The sequence below is a fragment of the Cebus imitator genome, unplaced genomic scaffold (assembly GCF_001604975.1).
Source record: "Cebus imitator isolate Cc_AM_T3 unplaced genomic scaffold, Cebus_imitator-1.0 Scaffold70, whole genome shotgun sequence".
In the NCBI taxonomy this organism is placed as follows: domain Eukaryota; kingdom Metazoa; phylum Chordata; class Mammalia; order Primates; family Cebidae; genus Cebus; species Cebus imitator.
The window spans coordinates 2,549,874-2,572,432 of NW_016107385.1; the positions used below are offsets into that span (position 1 = coordinate 2,549,874).

General features: G+C 52.3%; 1 protein-coding gene across 1 annotated transcript; it reads right to left on the minus strand.

Annotated features, from left to right (window-relative positions):
• Positions 1-443: 443 nt before the first annotated feature.
• Positions 444-21,387, minus strand: BMF (Bcl2 modifying factor). The gene is given in 6 exon segments (XM_017530926.1): positions 444-4,437; positions 16,597-16,757; positions 18,253-18,549; positions 20,735-20,821; positions 20,824-20,862; positions 21,248-21,387. Coding segments are annotated over 6 exon segments (816 nt in total). The 5' UTR covers positions 21,378-21,387; the 3' UTR covers positions 444-4,335.
• Between the last annotated feature and the right edge of the window lie 1,172 nt (positions 21,388-22,559).

The following is a 22,559-nucleotide window of genomic DNA, read 5'->3' on the forward strand; positions in this document are numbered from 1 at the left end:
CTGAGAGGCTACCCTGATAGAATGGAGGGGTAGGGGAGTGCGTGCAGGAGGGGCTGCTGGGGTCCTTTCCATCACTGAGTCCCAGCGGCAGCCAGGCCCTTTTGACACATTCCCTTTAATCCTGCAAGGCAGGCACAGTTCTATTTCACACGTGGAAGAACTGAAGGCTCAGAAAGGTTACATAATTTGCCCAGGCTCATTCAGCTGGAGGAGGCGGGAACCGGGTCCAAAGCCTGCATCTTTCCCCCATCACAGGGCCTCTGCTGTGCTGCCTACCGTGTGGTCAGAATCACTCTTCTCAACTCCAGGAGAGGAAAGGAAGTCATGACAAAAGCTGAGAGCCTCCAGGTCACTCAGGCTGGCATCTGAGAAAGCCAGAAGCCTTTCAACTCCTAACTGATCTCCCTGCATTTTTACCACACCTTGAAAAATAAAAGACCTGATTTGCTTTAAATGATTTTATTAAAAATTGTACCAATTGATGGGGGGAAGATATACACACATACACATATATGCATGTGAAGAACATAAACACATAAAGCCAAAGGCTCTGTACAGTTTTTAAAAAATGGGGCCCCTTTCTTCTTCCTCTCCCAGAGGCAGAGTGCCCAGACCCCAGGGCAGCTGCCCTGGGGATATATGAACTGCTACATTCTCACTGGGTTTCCCCGTGACAGCCCCTGTGGATCCAGGGATGGGGTGGAAGGCTGGGCAATGCACCCAGAGCAGGGAGGGGCGCTGGCCACCTGCAGAGAGAGGGGCAGTGTAGGGCTGGGAGCCTACACGGGGTTCTGAACACCTTCAGCTGGGAGGCTGGCTGGGCACCTATGAGTTCAGCTTTCTCTGCTATTCCCTCAAGACTCAAAGTCCCTACCAGCCCTCAGTCTGCTTAAGGGTGACAGGTGAGCCCCTTCCTGCTAGGGTATCAGGCCAGTATGGCCCACTTCCAAGAGTCCTTGCCTTCACACAGAGCTGTCTCTAGTCCAGACCAGCACTGATTTGCAGAAACCCTCAAGAGCCACAGTCGCCAAAGTCTTCCTGCATCTGCCACTTCCCTTCTCCCTACCCCACCTGCCCACCAAGTCCCTCAAAAAGAAGACAAGTGCTCAGTGGGGTAGCATGCTCCTTGCTGTCCAGGACAGTCACAGTGGCTCCATAGCACTCTTCTTGGGAGGCCCTGGCTGGACTGTCCCAAACAACCCCCAGGTGGGAGCCTCCTGCATGGGGCTAGGCTGCCAGAGGCAGTGAGACAGGTCACCTGGGCCCCTCTGGGCCCTTGAAACAAGCCTGCCACAAAGCTTTGGACATAGACTTACTCCCCCAGGGGCTGGGGAGGTCACTGGGAGGTGATCTTTTTCCACCTCGGATTGAGCAAGAGAAGGCTGCCTGGTGGGGGGAGCGGGGGCAGCCCTCCACTGGCCCAGACTTTGAAAGAGGCCAGGCAGAGGTCAGGCCGAGTCCTCCACCCTCACTGCGGGAGCCCGACGTCTGGCCTGGGGAGTTCCCTCCACCAGATCTGTCGACCAACTTCTAGAAACCCCTGCTTTGGGGTTCTGAATTAGAAGAACTGTTTTGACCCTGAATATCAGGCTTCCCTTCCTCCCAGGCATTTCTTCCAGAGGAAGGAGGTTTCCAGTCCCTCTCCCAACCCCCACCCTCAGCAAGCCACAAAGGCTCTACCGTCTTCAGCTGGTTACAGGTCAGGACCCAGGTCAGACTCTCCCTCCTTCTAAATCTGATTCTCCACCCCTCACTACAGACAGCCAGGCTCCCGGGGGTGGGGGATGGAGTCTGAGAGGGTGGAGGCCAGGGGGAGGGGCAGGTCTCCTGAGGCTAGACTTGAGGAATGTTTAGGCCAACTCACCAGGCAGAGGAGGAAGGGGCCAATCTAGATCACTAAGCCAATTAAAGACAGCCAGCCAGAAAGAATCTTTCTCCTTCCTGCCAGCTACCCTGCCAGCTACCTCCTGGGTTTTTTTTAGGGGAGGAGGAAGGAGAGAGAAATGTGAGGGGTGTAAATTTTGCCCTGGCTCACTTAAGACAATGAGTGAGTTCCTGACTGTGTAAGATGGAGACAGGGCAGTCAGACCACCTTCCACCTGCCCAGGCTTGATGTTCAGGTGGGTTTGTCAATGTCTGGGCTCCAACTTCAGGCCACAGGGCATCCAGCCTGGGCCCGGCAAGATCTCCCAAGCTGATGGCCTTGCCTCAGCACCATGATCTAAATCATTTTCTCTCTCACCAAGCTCAGGTGGAGAGTCTGCCGAGAGGGGTGAACAGTGGCTAGCCTAAATAATCCCGGTGTTTTGGTGTGTGCCGCTGAAACATACAGCAGCAGCCTGCCTGTCACCACCTTGATCCAGGGAAAGGAGATCAGCATATGTCCCATACACATCATGAAATAGGAGGGAGACCCACAGGGAAGGCTGAATTTCACAATGGTCAGTGTGTCCCAGAGCCAGTCTTCACGCTGGTCCCTGGCTCCTTCTCTGCGTAGCAGGAATCCGTCTTCTTAGCAGACAAATCATGGTACACACCCTGAGAACAGAATTCTGACCAAGAAGAGGTAATATCTCCAGAATATCTGAGCAGAACAGAACAAAGGCTTACACGCACAGTTTGAAGCCCTTCTCCTCCAGGGTGCTGTAAGCCCATACAGCACCTTTGTGCAAATTAGGTAAGGCACCCCTTCTTCTCTGGAGAGGTAGCCCCACACCAGGGCACAAAGCTTAGTGAGCAGAATGCTGGCTGAATTCCAGCCTTCATTAGCTCTCCGCAGGTGCCATTGTGCAGTGAACAACCTGCACAACTGTACATCTGGAAGATCAACGTCTCCTTCAATAGTACTGAAGACCTCCTCTCTTCAAAACTAGAAGAGGCTGGGCTTGTTCAGGTTTCAGAGTCTACTCTGGACTCCTCCAATTTCCTTGGATGGCCCTGGAGTCTTCTCTGTCCAGGGAAGCCGTCTTTTCTTTGGGCCTTACTTTACTGTTAGCACCAATGTTGTCTTTTCTCACATATGCAAAGGTTATAATTTATTTGCTAGCGTCTGGTTAACAGATTCCCTGTGTCTGCTATTGGAGCTGCCACACCAGCTGCTTTAGATCCTCTCCATGAGTGCTGCAGCAGGGAGGGAAGGGAAGACATGCAGAGGCAGCCGTGATCCTGCTGGGTTCCAGAGCATGCCCTTCTGGCCTGGCTGGAAGCTGGAGGAAGACAGGAAGTGTGCACCCAGCTTTGACGGTTCCCCACTCTAATCATTTATCTGTTACTCTAAAAGTCACTTTTCAGCTGGCAAAGCCACTGTCCTGGCTTCTTCTGTATCCCACTAGGTGTGAAAAAGGAATAGGGACGAGGGGGAAGAGGTATGTTGTTTCCAAGGAAACCAAGGGGTCTGGGGTCCTCTAGCGCTGACTCTTAAGGTGGGGTGGCCACCACATTTTCCAGCCCCACTGCAAACCTGCCCCCGGATGTCCCACCGTGCTGATACTGGGGGTCGAATGCAATCTGTCGGCAGGGTCTTTTGAAAGAAGAGCTCACAGAGGCACATGCTGCCCAGCTGGTCCCAGGCCACCAGTGGTGGCAGCGGCTTTGCACCTCAGGACTAATCCCAGGGTCTCCAAGTGGGACTAAGTCACATTTGAGGCCTAGCCAAAAGTTTGGTTCATTTTGTGACATGTTTGAGGGGTCCTTAGAGAAACCCAACCCTCCCTGAGGCCTGCTGGAAGTGACAGGAGTCAGGTAGAAATCCTTGAGCCCTTAGGGCAGGCATTGGCTGGGGCAAGTGAGAACCCAGACAGATGTGGAGCTGGCCGGCCGGCCTAGGGAAGCTGCCATCCTCAACTGGAAAGCCCCTGGCCGAGGCCACGGTGGGTTAAAGCGGTATGACCGTCAGAATCGTGGCCCCCATCCATAGTGGAAGGCCTGTGGGTTTGGTGGAACTAGGATTCTGATCCACTCAATTTCTTAACTGAGTTCCTCTGGAAAAACCACAGTCCACTCCCCAGAGAACACCACTAATGGGTCATGTTCGACAACTGGTAGATTCTCCGGTCGAAGAATCTACTTGTCAGGGCCCTTGGGAATTCCGACCGTCACAGACACATCAGTCTCTCCAACAGTGTTTGACAAAGGCCCCCATTCCCAGTCAAGGGCCTGACAGAGAAAGAAGATCCCACTTGGGTATGTTCTATGTACACACAGAGAGAAATTTAAAAAATAAAAATGCAAAACAACAAAAAAACAAGTCCACAAGACACAGTGTCAGTCTTGCCCGATGTCCTTCCTATTCCAGACGGTGTTCCTGGTGCCCCATGTGAAGAGGGCAGCCCAGCCTCACCTCAGGCCTGCCCCATTCCTGTTCTCTTCTCCATTCAAAGCCAGGTTGTGCAGGAAGAGGAGGACCTGCCACCACACGCGATTTCGGTTCTGCTGGTGCTGAAGGGAGAAAAAAAAGACCAACATAACTCCCGAACACAACCTCAGACGACTCCCTCTCATTTCCAATAAAAGTTCAGAGCTCCAAGTCTCAGGGCTGGCACTTTAATCCTATCAGTACAGCTCACGGGGCGGGGGGGGAGGTGGTGGCGGCGAAAGAGAAGCTGCCATGTGGAGGAGATAGTTGAGTTCTCCAAAAACAATTGCAGTTTTAACATTAAAAAGAAAAGACTGGGCTCTATATGCACTATGCACAAGAGGATTAAGCTTTCCCCCTGCTTGCAGGATTTTCCAGAGTTTAGCCAAGTGCTGCTTTTAATCAGATTGGCTCCCAAGCCCTTCCAACCTCAGCTGCATGAACAACAAACTGGCTTCAGAAAGAGAAGAAGTGCCCCCCTCTCTCCCCCGACTCCAAAGTAACAGAGAACAAGGGGAAAGGGGGGGCCTCCATCTGCAAGTGATTTGACACTGTGAAGGTCAAAGGGTTAATCTTCAATTTAAACCACACTGCTGAGGCAGCAAAAATCTGATTTCATCCAGTGCAAACACGCACACACACTCTCTAACACACACACACACGCACGCACGCTCTTGTGCGCCCGCCCGCTCTCCCCCCACAGCATCTCCAGCTCGGTGCTGCCCTTTTTATAGATGCTCTTGACAGTAAGCCATAAATAATCCCTCTTGGAGCGCTCTCCTACTGACTGGAGCCAATTAAACGTTAAGCAAGAACATACTTGAAAACAAAACAAAAACAAAGAATATATACTACGCTCTGGAGGTTATCCCAGGTCCTACTGTCAGACTGGGAAGCTAGGGGCGAAGTTCAGGGGTCAGTGGCTCACCAGATTGGGGCTGGTGCCCTGCCCACACAGGTACCATTTCCAGGAGAGGCCTGGGGGGAACTGGGGGGTGCTGGAAGAGGCAGTCTTTGTTCTCTCTTTGTCTGCCAGGGCAGGAGGACTGGGCGGGGGCCTCTCCACAGGGTTCTCAGTGGACAGGAGAAGAAAAACCTAGTGTGCAGAAAGGAGCCGGTACAGGCTGGACTTGGATTACTTCAGTGGCCCCATCAGCAAGCAAGTTTACATGAGGTGTCGGGGGAGCTGGAGCCCTCTCTTAAACTGTCTTTAATCACAGCACCAGCCCCACCAGGCAACTCCTCCTGGTCAGATGGGAAGAGGAGAGAAGCCAGTGGCATAGCTGCAAAGGGGGCCCAGGTTTCCTGGACTTCCAGAGCTTCCAGGTTCCGTCCAGCCTCCCTGACCTTTCTGGGGCAGCATGCAGGTTGCTGGCTTTCCCTTCATGCTGCCCTAGGCCACAAAGAGAAGAGAGGCATCCAGGGAGCTGGCCTTGGGGCCTGACAACCCAGGTGAACACAGAATGCCCCCGTCCATGGCAACAGCATTCCTCCTTCCCCAGTGGAAGAGCCTGGAAAACAACCTGGCAAGCTGGAGGCACAGCTCTTGCTCGGAGGGAAAGGGAAATCGGGCGTGCCACAGAAGAGGCCTGGCAGCCAGGGCTGGGGAGATGGATGGCTTCCTCGTGTTTTGTAAACAAAGATGAGTAAAAAGAGGAAACACACCCGGCTTAACAAAATCTGGTTAGAGTAAAACAGCGTGAAAATGGACTCAGCTGCAAACCCGAAGTGAAGCCTCGGGCCTGCGGCAGCTGGGCTAAAGACCCCTTCTCCTCCCCTCCCCAGCTGCTGCTCGGGACAGGTGCAGAGGTCATGCTGCGGAACAGGAGGAGAATCCAGAAGCAGACTCATCCCTGGAGAGGCCAGTCTGCTGGAATTCCAGATCTCCTCAGGTGCTTGTCTGAGAAGACTGGTGGCAAGAACAATCATCACCATAATAGTAACATGGGGTGGGGCAGCAGTGGGGGTTGGGGAGGTGCCAGGCTCTGTTCTGAGTGTTCTGCATCCTTGCTTCTCAAAGTGTGGTCCGTGGACTAGCAGCCTCGACATCATCGGAGAGCTGCCTAGAAACGCAGACCCCCTGTAATCCCAGCACTTTGGGAGGCTGAGGTGGGTGGATCACAAGGTCAGGAGTTCGAGACCAGCCTGGCCAACATGGTGAAACCCTGTCTCTACTAAAAATACAAAAATTAGCTGGGTGTGGTGGTGGACGCCTGTAATCCCAGCTACTTGGGAGGCCGAGGTTGCAGTGAGCCAAGATCGCGCCACTGCACTCCAGCCTGGGCCACAGAGCGAGACTCCATCTCAAAAAACAAAAACAAAAGAAACACAGACCCAGCATCTGAAGATTCCTCAGGTGATTTTGAGGCACATTTTCATGCCCATTACTTAGTTATCACATAGCTAGTAGAAGTGACAGGGACTGAACTGAACCTAGACCACCTGGCCCTAGAGCAAAGTCCCTTCCCATGATCACTATGCTGACAGTGCCACTGCCTTTCTTTATACCAAAGCAGACCCTCTATCCTCCCCTTCACTAAATCAACAACTCAATGGCCAAGGAAAGCAGATGAGAATACTATGATTTGGGGCCAAGGCCAATTCCATCTCTGTTTGCCTCAGTTTCTCCCAAATTCCACTAATGGAGGCCACCTGCTGCCTGGGTAACTTGAGGTTTCTGAAAACAAGGCACAGACTTCCATCATCTGGGAGTGTTGGGGGACCCAGAAGCAGCTGTGGGCCACAGAGTACTTTCAGACAGGAAGGCTGAGGTCTTGCAGGGGACCCAGGCAGGCATAGGTGCAGGAGGCAGGGTACATGGGCTGGCCCTTGGGAACAATCTAGTTTCCATGCCTCTGTGTGTGACAGTCCTTAAGGCTCATGAATTGGTAAGGAAAGCTCTATGATGCATGGATCCCCAGGGACCAGGAATCAGAGGACCTGGCTTTAGGGTTGGATCTCCCCCCAACCTGCTCATGAGTTCTCTCTTGGCTTATAAGGAAAATGCAGGTATTGTACCAGATCAATGGTTTTGAAACCCAACTGTGTCACTAAGCCAGCTGACATGCTGTCATAAGTACAGAGTCTCCAGGCCCCTCCCAGACCCACCGGATCAGGATTTCAAAGAAGGGTACCAGGAATCCATATACTGCACAAGCTCCCTGGGTGACATTTAGAGATCGGAAACCATTTCTTATATATTTTATATTTTAATCATAAAAGCAATACATGTTAATTGTAGAAATATTGGAAAATACAAGACATTACAGAGGCAGAGATAAGATCACTCATGATCCTACAGCCTAGAAGAAAACGCTTCGTGAGTTGGTGTTTTCTTCAGTCACTGTCCAACTCTTCCCACCAAAGTAATGTCTTACCCCAGTGGCCAAGCCAGAGGTTAATCCAGCCCAGGCAGTTCTTCTGGAAACCACGGAGGTGCTCTCCAAAGCTAAGGAGTCTGCCATCCACAACTACCTTCAGGATTACAACTCAGAGCTCCAACAACTGAATGCTGTCAGCTAGGTGTAGGGCCTGGGAACCACCCGTGGGCCCATGAGCCCTCTCTGGCTACAAGAAGATACCATACAGGCTCCCTTTGGCCTTCTCCTGCCTCAGGGCAGCCCCCACAAGACCCTTTTCCATGAGGAAACCAAGAAAATCAAAGAATGCCCTGATCACAAACAACAATAAATAAATACTTCCTAAAAGTTTAACAAAAGGACCTGACTAAAAAGGAAAGAAAAAGGACTTGAAGGGAGGCCAGTGGGAGAAACAGTGAGGAGGAAGGAAATCAGCCTTCACCGAACAGGATGAAGAACACAAAGACACCAAAACACCAGAGAACGTGGGTCCTTCCACAAGAGGGTATGGAGAAGGGCAGAAGGAAGGGGAAACAGGAATGAATGCGCTTGGCCTCTGACCCACGGGCACCTGGCACAGCACCCAGTGCACAATCTGAGCTCAACAAGGGCAGACCCCCAGAACAAGGCCTGCTCTCCTAGACTCAACTAGGGTACCCCTCACAGAATGAGGGGTCCCAGAATACACAGGGTGACCCAAGAGTAAGGACTGGGATACAGGGGAGAGGGGAAGCTCACCCTAGAGCCCTCAGATTCCCACGGTTTAGAAGGCAGGCCAGCTGGACGCGGTGGCTCACGCCTGTAATCCCAGCACTTTGGGAGGCCGAGGTAAGCAGATCATGAGGTCAGGTGTTCAAGAGTAGCCTGCCCAATATGTTGAAACCCCGTCCCTACTAATAATACAAAAATTAGCCGGGCAAGGTGGCACCTGCCTGTAGTCCCAGCTACTCAGAAGGTTGAGACAGGAGAATCGCTTGAACCCGGGAGGCAGAAGTTGCAGTGAACTGAGATCATGCCACTGCACTCCAGCCTGGGCAACAGAGCAAGACTCCGCCACGAAAGAAGGCAGAGCCAAGGCATGGAAGGAAAGAATAGAGGTGAAACCCCCCAAGGAAGGTACCCTAACACGGTAAAGAAGAGAACACAAGCAGGCATCAGAGCCCTGTGTGGCTTCTTTAGCTCAGCCTCACTTTCTTGCCATGGTCAGGGGATGAAGGCAGTTGCTGACAAATGTTTCAGATCTCACCATGTGCAACGCCCTATGCCTGAATGCCCAATTGCTCATCCTGTGTAATGGGGAACATGGAAGGCACATAGTAGGCACTCAACAAGTAAACACTGGACTACAGAGGAGTCAGCCCTGAAAGATAACCCACTTGTCTGAGGCCAGGAACAACTGATGTCTGGCCAGGTCTAAAGATGTACTTTATGTGATAGTATCAGCCTCTCGCCTGGGGAGAGGCCCAACTAGTAAAAGATCTCCTTTTTTTTATTTTTCCAAAGAGCTGGCTGTGGTGTCTGACAAGGTTGAATTACATAAATCAAACTCTGTTTCATCCCACACAGCCTCTACCCTAAGCACAAAGCGTGTTCCCTACGCTCCCTGGATAAGAATCTCCCTCTGCCTTTCCCCCTTTCAGATCCAATTCACACCCTCTGGGGGCTTTGTGTCTCACCAGTGTTCCAGATGCTCCAGCTAGAACTAATTCACCCCAAAGAATCAGAGGAAGAAGCAAAGCCAAGCTGTGTGCAGCTCTAACAGAACCTAACTCACAAAATGCAAATTTATCAAACAGAGACCAACTTATAATATCTCGGATTTAGAACAGAGCACTTTCCTCTCTTCTCATGTGACCCTCACAATAGGAAGAGCAGGTATTATCGATCCCATTTTATAGCAACGGAAATAATGGCTCAGAAAAGTCATCCCAAGTTAGTTAGGGGGGGTGTTATTTGAGGCCCTGACTCCTGACTCCAAAGCTATGTTCCTTCGCTAAAATTTTACAGTGTGTTTATTCACATTATGAAAGTAGTATTACCTTTTCAAAGCAAATCACCACTGATCTGCTCCCCTAGTATGTTTAAAGACATTGTTTCCAGATCATTAACTATTTAGTAAGCATGCTGTGGACCAGAAAAAATAAACCTTTCAGAGGCAGAACTAACTGAAGATCAAATAGAAATAAAGCTAAAACCGGTCTGAAATTACAACTTCAGACCATGATGTGAAACCACACTCAATTTCTTCAAAATGCAGAATCATCTGTACTCTCCGGGACGGCACACACTCCATGTTGTGAAGTTTTCTTACCTCTTCCTTTTTCCCTGTCATTCTCTAAACCTACTCAGGCCAAGGCTGAAGGAAAGAGCCTTGCAGTTGAGAACAGGAACACTGAGATAAGAGAGACTTTTGGAAAATTCCACTTGAAAGAAGCTAGGAAGATGTTTTCTGTTGAAATCAGCACGTTTTTATCAAGTTACCAAGCACCCAACTGAGCTAAGAGTTATGTGGATACAAAGAAGAGTAAAATATAAACTTTGTTCTCAAATGTTTTACAATATAATGGAGAGAACAGCAAGAACACAGAGCTAAGCTAAGTATCACATGAGGCAGAGTGGGTTGGGGCAGCCAATGTGTGCTCCCTTGTACCCCGGTTTTCTAGAATGTGATTGCTGCACAGCAGGTGTAGGGCGGCTGGATCATGGTTCTAGAATCCATCAAATCTGTACCACACCTAGGTCAGCAAATTGCAGTGTGACTTGGGCATGTTACCTCAATTCTCCAAGCCTCAGTTTCCTATAATAAAGGGACAATGGAATCTAAAAGTACAAAGCTGCTGTGGTGATTACATGAGAAACATATACACAGAGCACTGGGCCTGGGGGCAGCAATGAGCAGGCTCATCCTTCCCTGGGGAGCACAAGGAAAACCTAGAACCCACTGGCTTTGCAGAACACTTCTCTCAACATGCCCTGCAACAGGGCCTGCCTGGGGAGCACTGTCTTCCCAGAAGACTCATGAAGTCCCAGGAAGATCCCTGACTCTCTGCTATGAGACTGGCCACAGCAGCCATAGGCCATGGGGCTCAGGATTCTAGGCTGCCAGGCTGAGCCAAGGATTCTGAAACCTACAGGGCAACCCCTTGGACCTAGTGGCCCCACTGCCTCAGACTGCTTCTGACCCAGAGGCCCAAGGAACGAGCAACGTGGCAAAATGGAAAAGGAAAAAAGACTCCTTGCCAAGAGCTTCCTCAGCCCAGCCAGCAGTGTTAACAGGACGTTGAAGCCACCATGGCCATGCCCATGGCTTCTCTAAGGAAGAGTTGGCAATCTGGAGCCAGCCAACTCTCAGTGGAAGATGGCAAGGCTTCCTCTGACACGACTGGAAGACACTGGTCCAGCCACTGGGGTTGAGGGGTGTGGGTCAGGAACAGAGCTGTGCTGCACCATCCATGTCCCCAGACCCTTGTTTTGCACCTCTACAGCCTGGAGCGAGGAACTGCTGAGACCCTTACTCAGTTTCCCTCCAGCTAAGAACAGCTCCATCAAACTACTGGGCAACTTAAGAGCTCAGAAGAGCATGACATTGTGTGCCCTGATTAAAGAAGGGAGAAGGAGAGGATTTGGGGGGCGGACAGGCCTATTGTGTGTATTATGCTATGCAGAAGGAACCCCAGGTTCTGACTCTCAACTTGGGGTCTTTTCAGCTGACTGTTCATGTCCTGTCCAGGGTCAGGTCAAGGCGAACCAGGCAAGGAGGAAAGTTGGAACCCTCCCCTTCACACACGGACTGATTGTGCTCTGGTCATGGAACATGGCCTCTTGGCTGCCAGACATGGATCAAAAGGCAAACCAGACATTTTTCTTTAACCTTCTTTCTTTGTGTCTCCCTTAGTCCCCTCCTCCCATCACCCCCTTTCAAAAAAAAAAAAAAAAAAAAAGCCCATTTCCATCCTATGGCCTGCCTTGGTGGGGAGGGAATGAACTCTCCGGAACTACAAGGCCCTTCTCCTGGAAGAGAGAGCAGTCAGGTGCAGAGTGTGTGGGGAACTCAGCCTCTAGTCTGCCACGCTGATGACTCAGAAGCTAAATATAGCGAGCGATATAAACAGAGCCAGCCACAGAGCAAACACAGGGCCCCCAGCCCCGGCGCTGGCTCTCACGAACTCTGGCTCTCCGCAGTCCCTCCCCCAGCTTCACTCTTCCCCTGGCACTGTCCTAGGTGGGCCTCCCACTCCTGGGACAGAGGCTGGCTTCCTAGGGACCCTTCTCACTCTATAGCAAACCTCTGGAGCCCCCGCCCAGGGCTGCCCCATCTAGACCCTGAGCAACCTAGTTAGCCAGTTTGAGTTCCAGAAAACCTCTCACCAATAACGAGAGAATACCAAAGTGTCAGGAAGCAGACAGGAGCTCCCTGAACAAAGGAGCCAGTCTGCTAGGCAGAGAAGCTGCTAGTTAATAAACCACGCAAACACCAACTTGAGCACAACTTCCAAAAGAGCTCCCCAAACTACAAAGTCAGGTCCAAGCAAAATCCTGAAGAGCCGGGATTTTACCACACATCTGCCTACAGGTCTAGGATCCTTTTTGTGATATTATAGTTAAAGATGTTTCAACAGAGTGGCTGAAAGTTTTCTCAGATTTCATTTTCCAAAAAGTCTAATTACTATTCAGAGAATTTCCAAACCCGGCTTTTCTGAATGGAGCCACTCCCGGTCCAAGTGAAAAGCCATTTCCAACATGAAGAATTCCAACCCTCCAGTAGCTTTACTCATTCGACTGTCTAAAGTAGCTACTGTTTTTGAGGATTCTTAACATTGCCTAGAAATACCCCCACAAATCTCATGATGGGCCATTGAGACAGAGACTCTCCCAAGAGGAGGGGACACCACTTCCCACCCCTCCTTAGGCTCATGTTGGAGGAAGCCATAGCACAAGGACAGGAAAGCTGGGGCTCTGACCTTCCAGCCAGGGCAGCCTAGGGGCTCAGGGAGGAAGCACATCTGTACCACGTTCTTCCACACAGAAGCTGGACACGGAGGCACCACAGCACCACCCTCAAGACAAGTGACTATCAGCAGACCAATGCGGGTCCCTGCCACAGTTCCTCAGCTCACAGAGGACAAACAGGGGAACCTTCACTCCTGACCCAGCCAAAGGAAGGTGGGATGTGTGGTGAGGTTCGGAAAGGTTTTTACCTCCGCTCACTCTGCCTCCAACTCTCTTGCTGCTTTGGAGACACCAAGAGCTGAGGTGGAGCACCCTACTGACTCTGATCTTCTGCCTCTGGTTTTTTGCCTCTGGGTCTGGAAGAGCCACCCTGAACTGATCACTTGGGTAACCAGGCTAGTCCTCCACCTAGCAATGCCCTCAGGAAATGTGCTGAAAGCACTATGGCCTACATAAAATGACACCCAGGTAAACTTGGAACCTGTTGCGTCAGGAGCCAGGTTGCTTGGCCATAATTCCATTCTACCCCATCATCACGCGCCCCCCTCAGCACCATACCTCCAAGGGAGATGGTCACCCTGGTGCAAAAAAAGAATAACTCGGGCCCGTAACCAGGGACAACGAGGGGGAACTCACACTCTCCACAGGACTATGGACCAGTGGCCACTGTCTGGCCCCAGGACACTATCCCAAATGTAGGGGAAAGGAGGTAGTCAGGCCTCCTCAAGTCCTGTCCTGCGTCTTGGGTTGCCTCTCTTGGCTCTCTAAATCCAGCCCACAATGATGGAGAATGGCTATCATTCCCCAAGGAGAAATCAATGAAGCCAAGGTCCACAAATGAACAGTCTGGACACTGATTCCTCTCGAGCAGGCAGGAGGAGGGAAGTTCGGGGAGGAAGCTTTGCTCAGAGAGCCGCCTGCCAGGTGGAGTAGGAAATGAATTGTGAACCAACGAGAACAAGCGTAGGGGGTGATCAGCATCATAACCACACAGAAGGAAACAGGCATTAAAGAACATCTACTCCGTGCCCTGAACCCTCATAGGTATTTTCTCACTTAATTATCACCTGTGGTATTAGCGCTAATTCATAGAAGAGGAAATAGGCTCAGTGAAGTCAAGTGACTTCCCGAAAGTGAGTAGGTGGCAGAGCTGGTATTCTTCAAATCTAAGCTTTCTGACTCTGAACTGAAAGCCTAGAAGCTAAATCCTAAACAACCTCCTTCCCACTGCCTCAGTTTCTCGGCCTGCAAAAATGAGGGAAGGGAATAGGGAAAGAAGACAAAGGATAAGAATGGAGGAGTGACAACAGTACTTTCTAGATCTGAACTATTAGACTGTAGTTTATATAAGAATCAAGTTCAGAAAATGACTCACTTCTTAAAACCAGCTGCTGAAACATTCCGGGCGTACTAGTGCTCCACCTGCCTGAAGCCATCACCCTAGCCCTTCCTTTAGGATAAGTTTCGGTGAAGATCTATAAGCAGGGTCAGTGGGGAGGAAGGGGTTAAAAGCAAGAAGACTCTGGGGAGAATTGTCCAAGGAGGAGACAAAAAGCCTGGCTCTTCATACTGGAAAATTTGGGAAAATCAGCTCTTTGTGCTAGAAAGGGCTCACTGGTCAGCCTCCTGCTCTTGCAAGTAAGAAGTGAAGTAGTCGGTAACTGGCAGGAGGGGAGGGGTGCAGGGAACTTGGGAGCCAATGCGGAGTCAGGTGCAAGACAGAGGAGACTCTCATGAAGCTCTCTTCCAGTTTTCCTTCTCCCAAGCTTGCGTGGCTCTGGCTAAAAGTATAGCACCTTGTCTAAAACTGACCTGTGCCATCAAAGAGGCAGGTCTGAACTGGGAGAACTGATGGCAACCAGCCAAAAGCAGGGCCAAGCCAGGCGCAGTGGCTTACGCCTGTAGTCCCAGCACTTTGGGAGGCTGAGGTGAGTGGATCACCTGAGGTCAGGAGTTTGAGACCAGCCTGGCCGACATGGTGAACCAGTCTGCACTAAAAATACAAAAATTTGCTGGGTGTGGTGGTGGACACCTATAATCCCAGCTATTCAGGAGGCCGAGGCAGAAGAATCACTTGAACTGGAAGGCAGGGGTTGCAATGCACCAAGATCATGGCACTTCACTCCAGCCTGGGCGAAAGAGCAAAACTCTGCCTCAAAAAAAAAAAAAAAAAAAAAAAAAAAAATGCAGGGCCAGATCTTGGGATAAGGGCCTCCTCCTCCTTCTGTTCAGGACCAAGTTAGGAGGGTCCCCAGGAAGACTGTATCCTAGTCCTGTGCCAGGGAGGGCTCCCAGCCTATTCCCAATCCTGTAGGGGCTCACCAGTGGCTAGGGGAAGGTTCTGGGGAATAACTGGTGAGAGAGATCAGATAACTTCAAATGAAGCAAGCTGCCTTCCACATAGGCCTCTAGATGAGTCTAGGAGAGTCACAGTCACTGTGTCCTCCAATCCTCTCCAGTACCGGGACTGGAAGCTGTGAGCTGCGCTCAGCCATAGGCCTGTACAACCAGGATGGAGTGAATGGACAGGAAGGAGGCCAAGAAACTGAAAACAAGAATCAGAGTGAGTCCACACATGGACTGAAGGGGAAACTCTAAGCCAAGTTTCCACCAAATAATCAAAGGAGGGAGTAAGAACTGGAGCTTAAGTCTATTATCTAAACATAGGGCCACCCTCCCTTCCTGATCACTAAGAGACTAGGAGGACTTACCAGGACCAGGTCTAGCCCCAAACTGTCCTCAGAATTCCTTGGCAGAGGGCACTAACCGTATCTAACCGGCAATGGCCTGTTCTTAGGAAATCCAAGGTCAATTCCTCTTCCCCTGCCACTGGCAATGGTTTGACCCTTAAGTCAACCTACCTATTACCAATAGCTCTCCTCCGACCCCCTGAAGTTACCCATCTAACCTCGGAGTCTGCCCAGTCATGGTCAAGCTATTTATTCCCTTGATTTCCTGACAGACACACATATACACATACAGAGCCAGCGGGGCCAGGGACACAGTCCCAGAAGTACAGAATGTGTTCACTTCCAAGTGGCATGCCTGTGCTTTCGCGGTGGCTGTACCAGCATGGATGCAGCCTCAGGCTCCTCTCCCTGCCTTGGCAGCCATCCAGAAAGCCAGCCTGGAGAGGAAGGGTTAAGTGCCTGGGGGCCCAGCCCAGACAGCGGCTGCTGGAACAGAGCAGCCTCCAGTCCGTGGCACAGAGGGCTCCTCTAGCACGAGCCTGCCAGCCGCCGCCTTTGTTGATGGACTCTGCCACATGCTCGGCTGACACGCGATGCTCCGCCCTGGCGGGGCTGGTGCCAGGCTGCCGGCCAAGCACCCGGCCAAGCGCCCGGCTGGCCGCCGGTCTGGGGAGCCTCTCCGAGGTACACTCTCCCGAGTCCCAGACCCTGGTTCCCAGACAGACACAGTGAGGAGTGGCCTCCCCAGCTGGAAAGTGTCAGGTTTCAACCGGTTCTACCACTTTCCCCCATTCAGGCCCCATCCCTTGGCCTGGTTACCCGTTTCCCACTGTACCTTAGCCAGGCACCCCCCAACTGCCCAGTGTCACTGCAGCACCCTGAAAATCTTCCTCTTAGGTCTGTGAGGGGCAGTCCCCCGGCCACCACCATAAGAAGAGACAGGCTATTAAGCAGGGCTGCAGAAAACCACCCTATTCCAGGGGAGGGATTATAGCATCTCCCGAGACGGCCCTTATGGAACATGAGTTGAGAGTGGGCAGTTAACCAATGCAGAGCTCTGAGATGAGGGCAAGATGCTCATCCAGTTGGGCCTGTCCTGCCCATGGGAACCGCAATAACCAAAACTCTGGGACCACATTCTTGCGGTCTGGTAGAGACAGAGTTGCTGACCAGAGGAAAGAGGCAGGCCCTGGCCCCCAAGCCCCACAGACTCAACCCTCCTCCCCTAAACCCCCGTGCCTACTTGCTGCACATGAAGCTGGTGGAACTGGTCTGCAATGCACTGAAGCTTTCGGGCAATCTGTACCTCTGCTCGATGTTGCCACTGCCCTTCGGGGGGCTGTTCCCCAAGGGGCAAGACTGCCGGGAAACTGGCAGGGAGAGGAAGCCGGTAGCCAGCATTGCCTGCAAAGATAGAGGAGCCACATCTCAGCATTCTCCACAACTGCCCCAGCCTCCCCGCACCTGCCCGACCTGGCCAAGATTGAGGCTGAGAGTAAATCCTCCTATGAGAATGGATAGGAACCAGCCTGCCTGTATCAGGGCACTCTGCCAAGCTTGGACAGGCTGCTGCCCAAGTGCATAAAGGTTGCAGAACAGAACGGAGAACAGGGAGAGTGGCCCAAGCCTTCCCTCCAGTTCTCCATTCACTGACAGTGCCGTGACAAAGGGGAGGGTGGTAATGTGTGCAGGCAAACATGCCAACCTTCCATCCTTATGTATCACGCTTACTTGACCACAGTTGATTATTCATGTAGTAACAGGTTGAAGTTCTTCTCTGCAAAAGCACTGGAGGTAGCTCTCCAGAGTTTCTGAGTTGAGCAAAGTAAAGGGCAGAAAAAAAACCAAAAAGTGTCTTCACGTTTTTAGTGCAGTAGAGGAATGCTGGTCTCCCGAAGCTCCTGGGCAGCAGCATAAAAACGAGGGAGAGAAAACTCCTGAGACGCACAGAGCTGCCAAGTTCCTCTCTGGAGACAGCCCCAGGCAAGACCTCTAGACGAGCGCTCCACACTTACCGAGTGCACGCGTTAGAGCCACCGCTAGGGGCGCCAGTCCGCCGGCCTCCTCGCTCCTTTCCCTCTTCCCCGCCTGCCCGCCTCATCCAGCTTCTCTTACTCCCGCCAGAACTGCTTTGCCAGAGCTGCCCTAAGAGGCAGTTCCCTCTGAGAGTAAATGCAGTGTCTCCGCAATCTGCTCATCAGACACAGCAAGCCACCCTCCTAGCCTTTACCCTCCCTCCGTAAGCTGCAGTGCCACTAGAAGAAAACACTGTCTGATCATGCCGTTTTGCCAGAGGAGGGCCTATTTCTCATAAAACAAACTATTTAAGCCCACAAATGAAGAAGTCTTGTCTGATTTAGCCTTGGAAGCATCCCCTCTCTTGGCACTGGGCCCAGGCAGCCCCAAACTCTTTCTCCAGTTCCCCTTCCACGCACAGAAAGTCCCAAGTGACAACTGGGAGCCACCTTCTGCCTTCGGTAACCCTCCCTGCCAGAACCAGCTGGGTTTTTCCCTTCATTGTCAACAGCCAGTCACAGATCCCCCAGCCTTCTCCAGAGCAACAGGAGCCACTTTACAGAAGGCAAATCACTGCTGGGGCACTAAAGGCCGGGCCACACAAGGGGCACAGGATGTAAACGGAGATACCATGGACTCAAGGATCCCTCCAGGAGGGGACTATGGAGCAGAAAGAAGGGCAGGGCAGTTTGCCCTTTGGGGTCCTGAGGCGCACAGGTGAGGAACAATAACAAGCCGAGAGGCAGCAGGTGGAAGTCAAGGAATCGACAGCCCCACTGACCACTTTGGGGGAAGGAAACAGCAAAGGGCAGCTTTGGAGAGGGAAGGTCCCTTCTTTTCCCCCAATTTCTATGGAAGGAGTCTTGAGGCTGACAGCACTCACCATAAAAGAGTCGCTGGGGTTCCTCAGTCACCCCACAAGGCAGCATGACACCTTGGCTGGGGGAGGCTGGGCTGAGGGTCTGGGTAGCCTTGTCTTCCTGGCTGGTGGGTCGAAGGCCAGGGCCACAGCAGTGGGTGAGAGGGAAGAGCTGAAGCCGGCTGAGGGGACAGTCCAGTAGGCTCTGGGCAAACAGGTCAGCAGAGAGCAAGCTCCCGGGTTGGGTCCCTGGCTCCCCATCCTCTGGCTGGAACACATCATCCTCCAGCTCCTCCACACACTGAGATGGCTCCATCTCCCCTGTAAGAGGGCAACACAGGCATCTGGGATGCTGCCCCACCAGGGCCACATGGTGAAGGACTCCACTTCCCTTCTTTCTTCCCTGTTCCCCGTTTTTATTTGAGGGGACTGGGCCACATACTGATGACATACAACCCTGGTAATAAAGCACTGCCAAGGGTGACACCCACTTCCAAAATCTGGACTCCCTCAATGTTCAGGGGCCCTCCACAGCTCTTCCCTGGGCCCGCCTGGAACCACCCTTTTTCCTGAACCTGTTTTCTGACCTAGGCCAGTCACAAAGTTTGACTCTGAGGGTTGTGAGCAATAACATGAGTAGAATCAGCAGCTATATGCATGCAGGGTACCTGGGAAAATATAAACAAGACTAGCCTCTGTAAGTTGCTGTCAAGGGTGCTGTGACTGGCTATATATACAGTGCTCACAACACACACAAACACAAACAAACACAAAGTCATTGCCCCAAGGAAACTCTTATCTCAGTCTGAGCTTAGCTCCAGACTCAGCAGCAGAAACAAAAGCCTGCAGTCCTAGGGCAGCCAGGTTCCCTCCAAACCTCTAAGCCCCGCCCTGCTGCCCATCTACTCTAATCTCCACCCCTTGCTTGCACAACACAATAAACAGGCTCTGCAGTGTGGTAAGAGTGTGTCCTGAGAGAAGGGATAAAGACCCAAGTTAGTCATCGCAGCTGCCGTCTGGGCTCTCTTTGAGCAGAGTTGAGCTGTTTGCCCACCAAAGGTTGGCCTGGAAGGTAGGTCCAGCCTCTCCCAACTAAGTCTCCTCACTAGTCTCCAAGACTTCAAATCCTTGCTTCCACAGCCTCCCACTCCTGCCAGCTCAGAACCTGAGACCTGAGATTGGTGTAATTGGTCTGACAGAAGGAAGTGAAATTCACCCCTCTCCCTGTGATCTCACTGCCTCTACTACTCAGGTTATTGATGAGAGTTTCTTGGTAATAAAGAAGTTCCTCTTACTCCACCTGATGGCTCTTGGAAGTCTGAGCTTGGAGCCACCCAGCATCTTAAGCTTCCAACCCAGCTCCCTGCACACACCAGGAACCCCTTAAGACCCCTGCAGCAGTCAGAAGCAGCAACCACCTGAAGAGCTAAGGATAAAAACAGATGAATTTCATCTTTGTCAGACTCAATTAGAGATTCCTGGGGGTTCTGTCCCCCAGTCTCTTGCCTTTGAAGAACAAGCCAAATGGTCTGTGAGTTGGTGAAGTTGCTAAAATAATTTCAGTTCAATTCAGAACCCTGCCTTTGCCAAATGCAAGCTCTCTGTGAGATGCTTGCATGGGGCCTCGCTTCATCCCATCCCATCCCATCCCTGTCCCTGAGCTGTCTATGGTCCTGTCTCTACCCTCTTCCCTGAAGAGTGAGGATATGACTGCTAGCATGGCAAGCAACCATGTGGTGTTCTTTGGACCGTGTTTCCCAAGTGGGGTGTGTGTGTGTGTGTGTGTGTGTGTGTGTGTGTGTGTGTGTGTGTGTGTATGGGGGGGTGCACTCCAGCTTATTAGCAACAGGAAACAGCATTTCCTGATGAAAGGACCAAGTGCTGTCCTGCCAGTCACCTGGCAGGGGCTCCCCTCCAGCCCTCCAATCTCTTCTTAGAAGGGGCCCTCAAAGCCAATCGCAAGCACAAGTCATTGTCTAGGTTTTTCCTTTGAAGCCTATCACCTTCCCCTCCCCCTCCCAGCAAAGCCTCAAAGTTCAACGCTTGCAAGGACTGGACAGTGGGGTAAGTGCAGCCAGAAGGTGTAGCTCTGCAAGCCCCAGGGACCCCCTCACTCTCCACAAACTGCAGGTAGCTTGCCTGCAGGTAGATGGACGCCTCTGGAGGGGTGCTTGGCAATGTCAAGGGTAAACTAAGAAAAGGTGAAGAATCCTTTCCTTCCTTTTCTCCCGAGCTTAAGAGGTGATATCCAGAGTGGTGGGAGGAGGGCACTTCCTGAGAACAGTGCCAGGGAATGCTTTATTCCTAGCAGAGGAACTAAAGCCCTGCTGCAGCCATCCCAGCCCCTAAGGGCTCGAAGAGGGATGCTGAACTTAGACTCCTCCTCCTCTTAGGAGAATGCAGTAGCCAGACACCCTGAACTTCGACAGTGGCTAGGAACACACACGCACACACCCACCCCAGACCTGGGTGACTCCACACACACACACACACACACACCCCAGACCTGGGTGACTCCAGGAGAGGGTCTCGGCCTCCGAGTCGTGATGCCAGGGCTCCGCGCCAGGGTCCAGCGTGACGAGCACTCGGGGGCTTGATGCCCAGACTCGATTGGGAAGGAGGGAAAAAGCCCAGCTGTTAAGGAGAGGAGCCTTCAGACTCCGCAGGGAGGCAAGATGCCCCACAACTCCTGTCCTACCCCAAAGTCAGACCCAGAGGCTGGGCCGCTCTCGGGCACCCAGGTCTGCCTAGCAGTGCACCCAGGTTCCCCCGCCCACCTGGACCCAACTCCTTCGAGTCCCAAATGCTACCCCCAAGTTCCCTCTTGGAGCGGTACACCCAGCTATGGGTTCTGCACCTCGTTCCCTCACCCCAGCGCCCCAGTTCTTCATGGTCACCCCAGACGTCGGCAGCCCAAACCCTTCCAAGGCCCCTATGCGCAGCGCGACTCCGCTCCCCACTTCCCCAAGGAGCTGCGATCCAACTCCGCCCGGCCCCCGGCCGCCACCCGGGCGCTCACCGGGCTGCGGCGGGTGGCGGGAGGCGCAGGCAAGGGCGGCAGCAGCGGCGGCGGCGGCCGTGGGCCTGGGCGGGAGGAGGCCACTCCGCACCGTGCGGTATTGTTTCCAAAATACGCCCGCTCGGGGCATCCCGCAAACAGCTGATGAGGCCCCGCCCCCCGGCGCGTCACGCCGAGGACTGGCCAATGGCGAGTGAAGCGCCAAGTCCCGGGCTGGGCAGCTGCCAGGGACGGTCACGAATGTACGAACCTTCCCATGGAAACATTGCAAGGGGCCGAGCAAAAATTCCGATCCTCACCAGAAGCGCAGTTGGAGCGCCGTCTCCCGCACGGATTCTGTCCCTAACACAGGCTCTGGAAGTGCCAGAGAGTCCCTGAATCCTATCAGGTGTGGGAGAGGGGGCGCCAAAGTAACTTTTGTCTTCTTTTTCACGGGAATGGACAGAATAATTGCTGCGCGATCAGAAAAGGTGGGGGGAAGGAGACAGGGAGTTTTTTTTATGAGGCTGGTGCGTCCAGTGGGGGCAGGGTGCAGGGTGCGGGTCCCTATGGGATCCCAGCCTCAGGGGAAAGCTCCCTCCAGCCTGCCGAGCAGGTCTGAAGAAAACTGCAGCCCCAAAGCTGAAGCTGTGTTTGAAACAAACACATCCAGAGGAGCCCTCAGGTCGTCTTCTTGCCTGGGTGTGGGCACTGGCAAAATGAACATCTGGATGAGAAGAGGAGCGCCAAAGAAGGCAGGGGCTGCTTGAGCGGTTGATACATATCTCGCTATGGCAGCATTTAGAGACTATGCTAGTGCTCCCAGAAGAGCTGCGTGTCCTGCAGACCGCACAAGGGAGTCTATGGGCTACTTCACAAACATTTACTGAGCACCTACTCTGTGCCAGATACTGGGCTAAGTGCGAGAAACCTGGAGTCTGTCCTCAAGGAGCTTACAGTCTTCTAGGAGAGGTAGCCCTGAAAATAGTGAAAAGCCATAGGGATTGTGTTCATTCCAAGGATAATGACTCTTGAGGAATGCAGAAAAATTCAGAATATAAAGGCTGGGGAAGGCTTCAGGAAGATGGCTTTTAAATTGAATGGGAAATATTTTTCTTTTTTTTTTTTTTTTTTTTTTTTTTGACAGAGTTTTTTTTTTTTTTTTTTTTTTTTTTTTTTTTTTTGAGACAGAGTTTCGCTCTTGTTACCCAGGCTGGAGTGCAATGGCGCGATCTCGGCTCACCGCAACCTCCGCCTCCTGGGTTCAGGCAATTCTCCTGCCTCAACCTCCTGAGTAGCTGGGATTACAGGCACGTGCCACCATGCCCAGCTA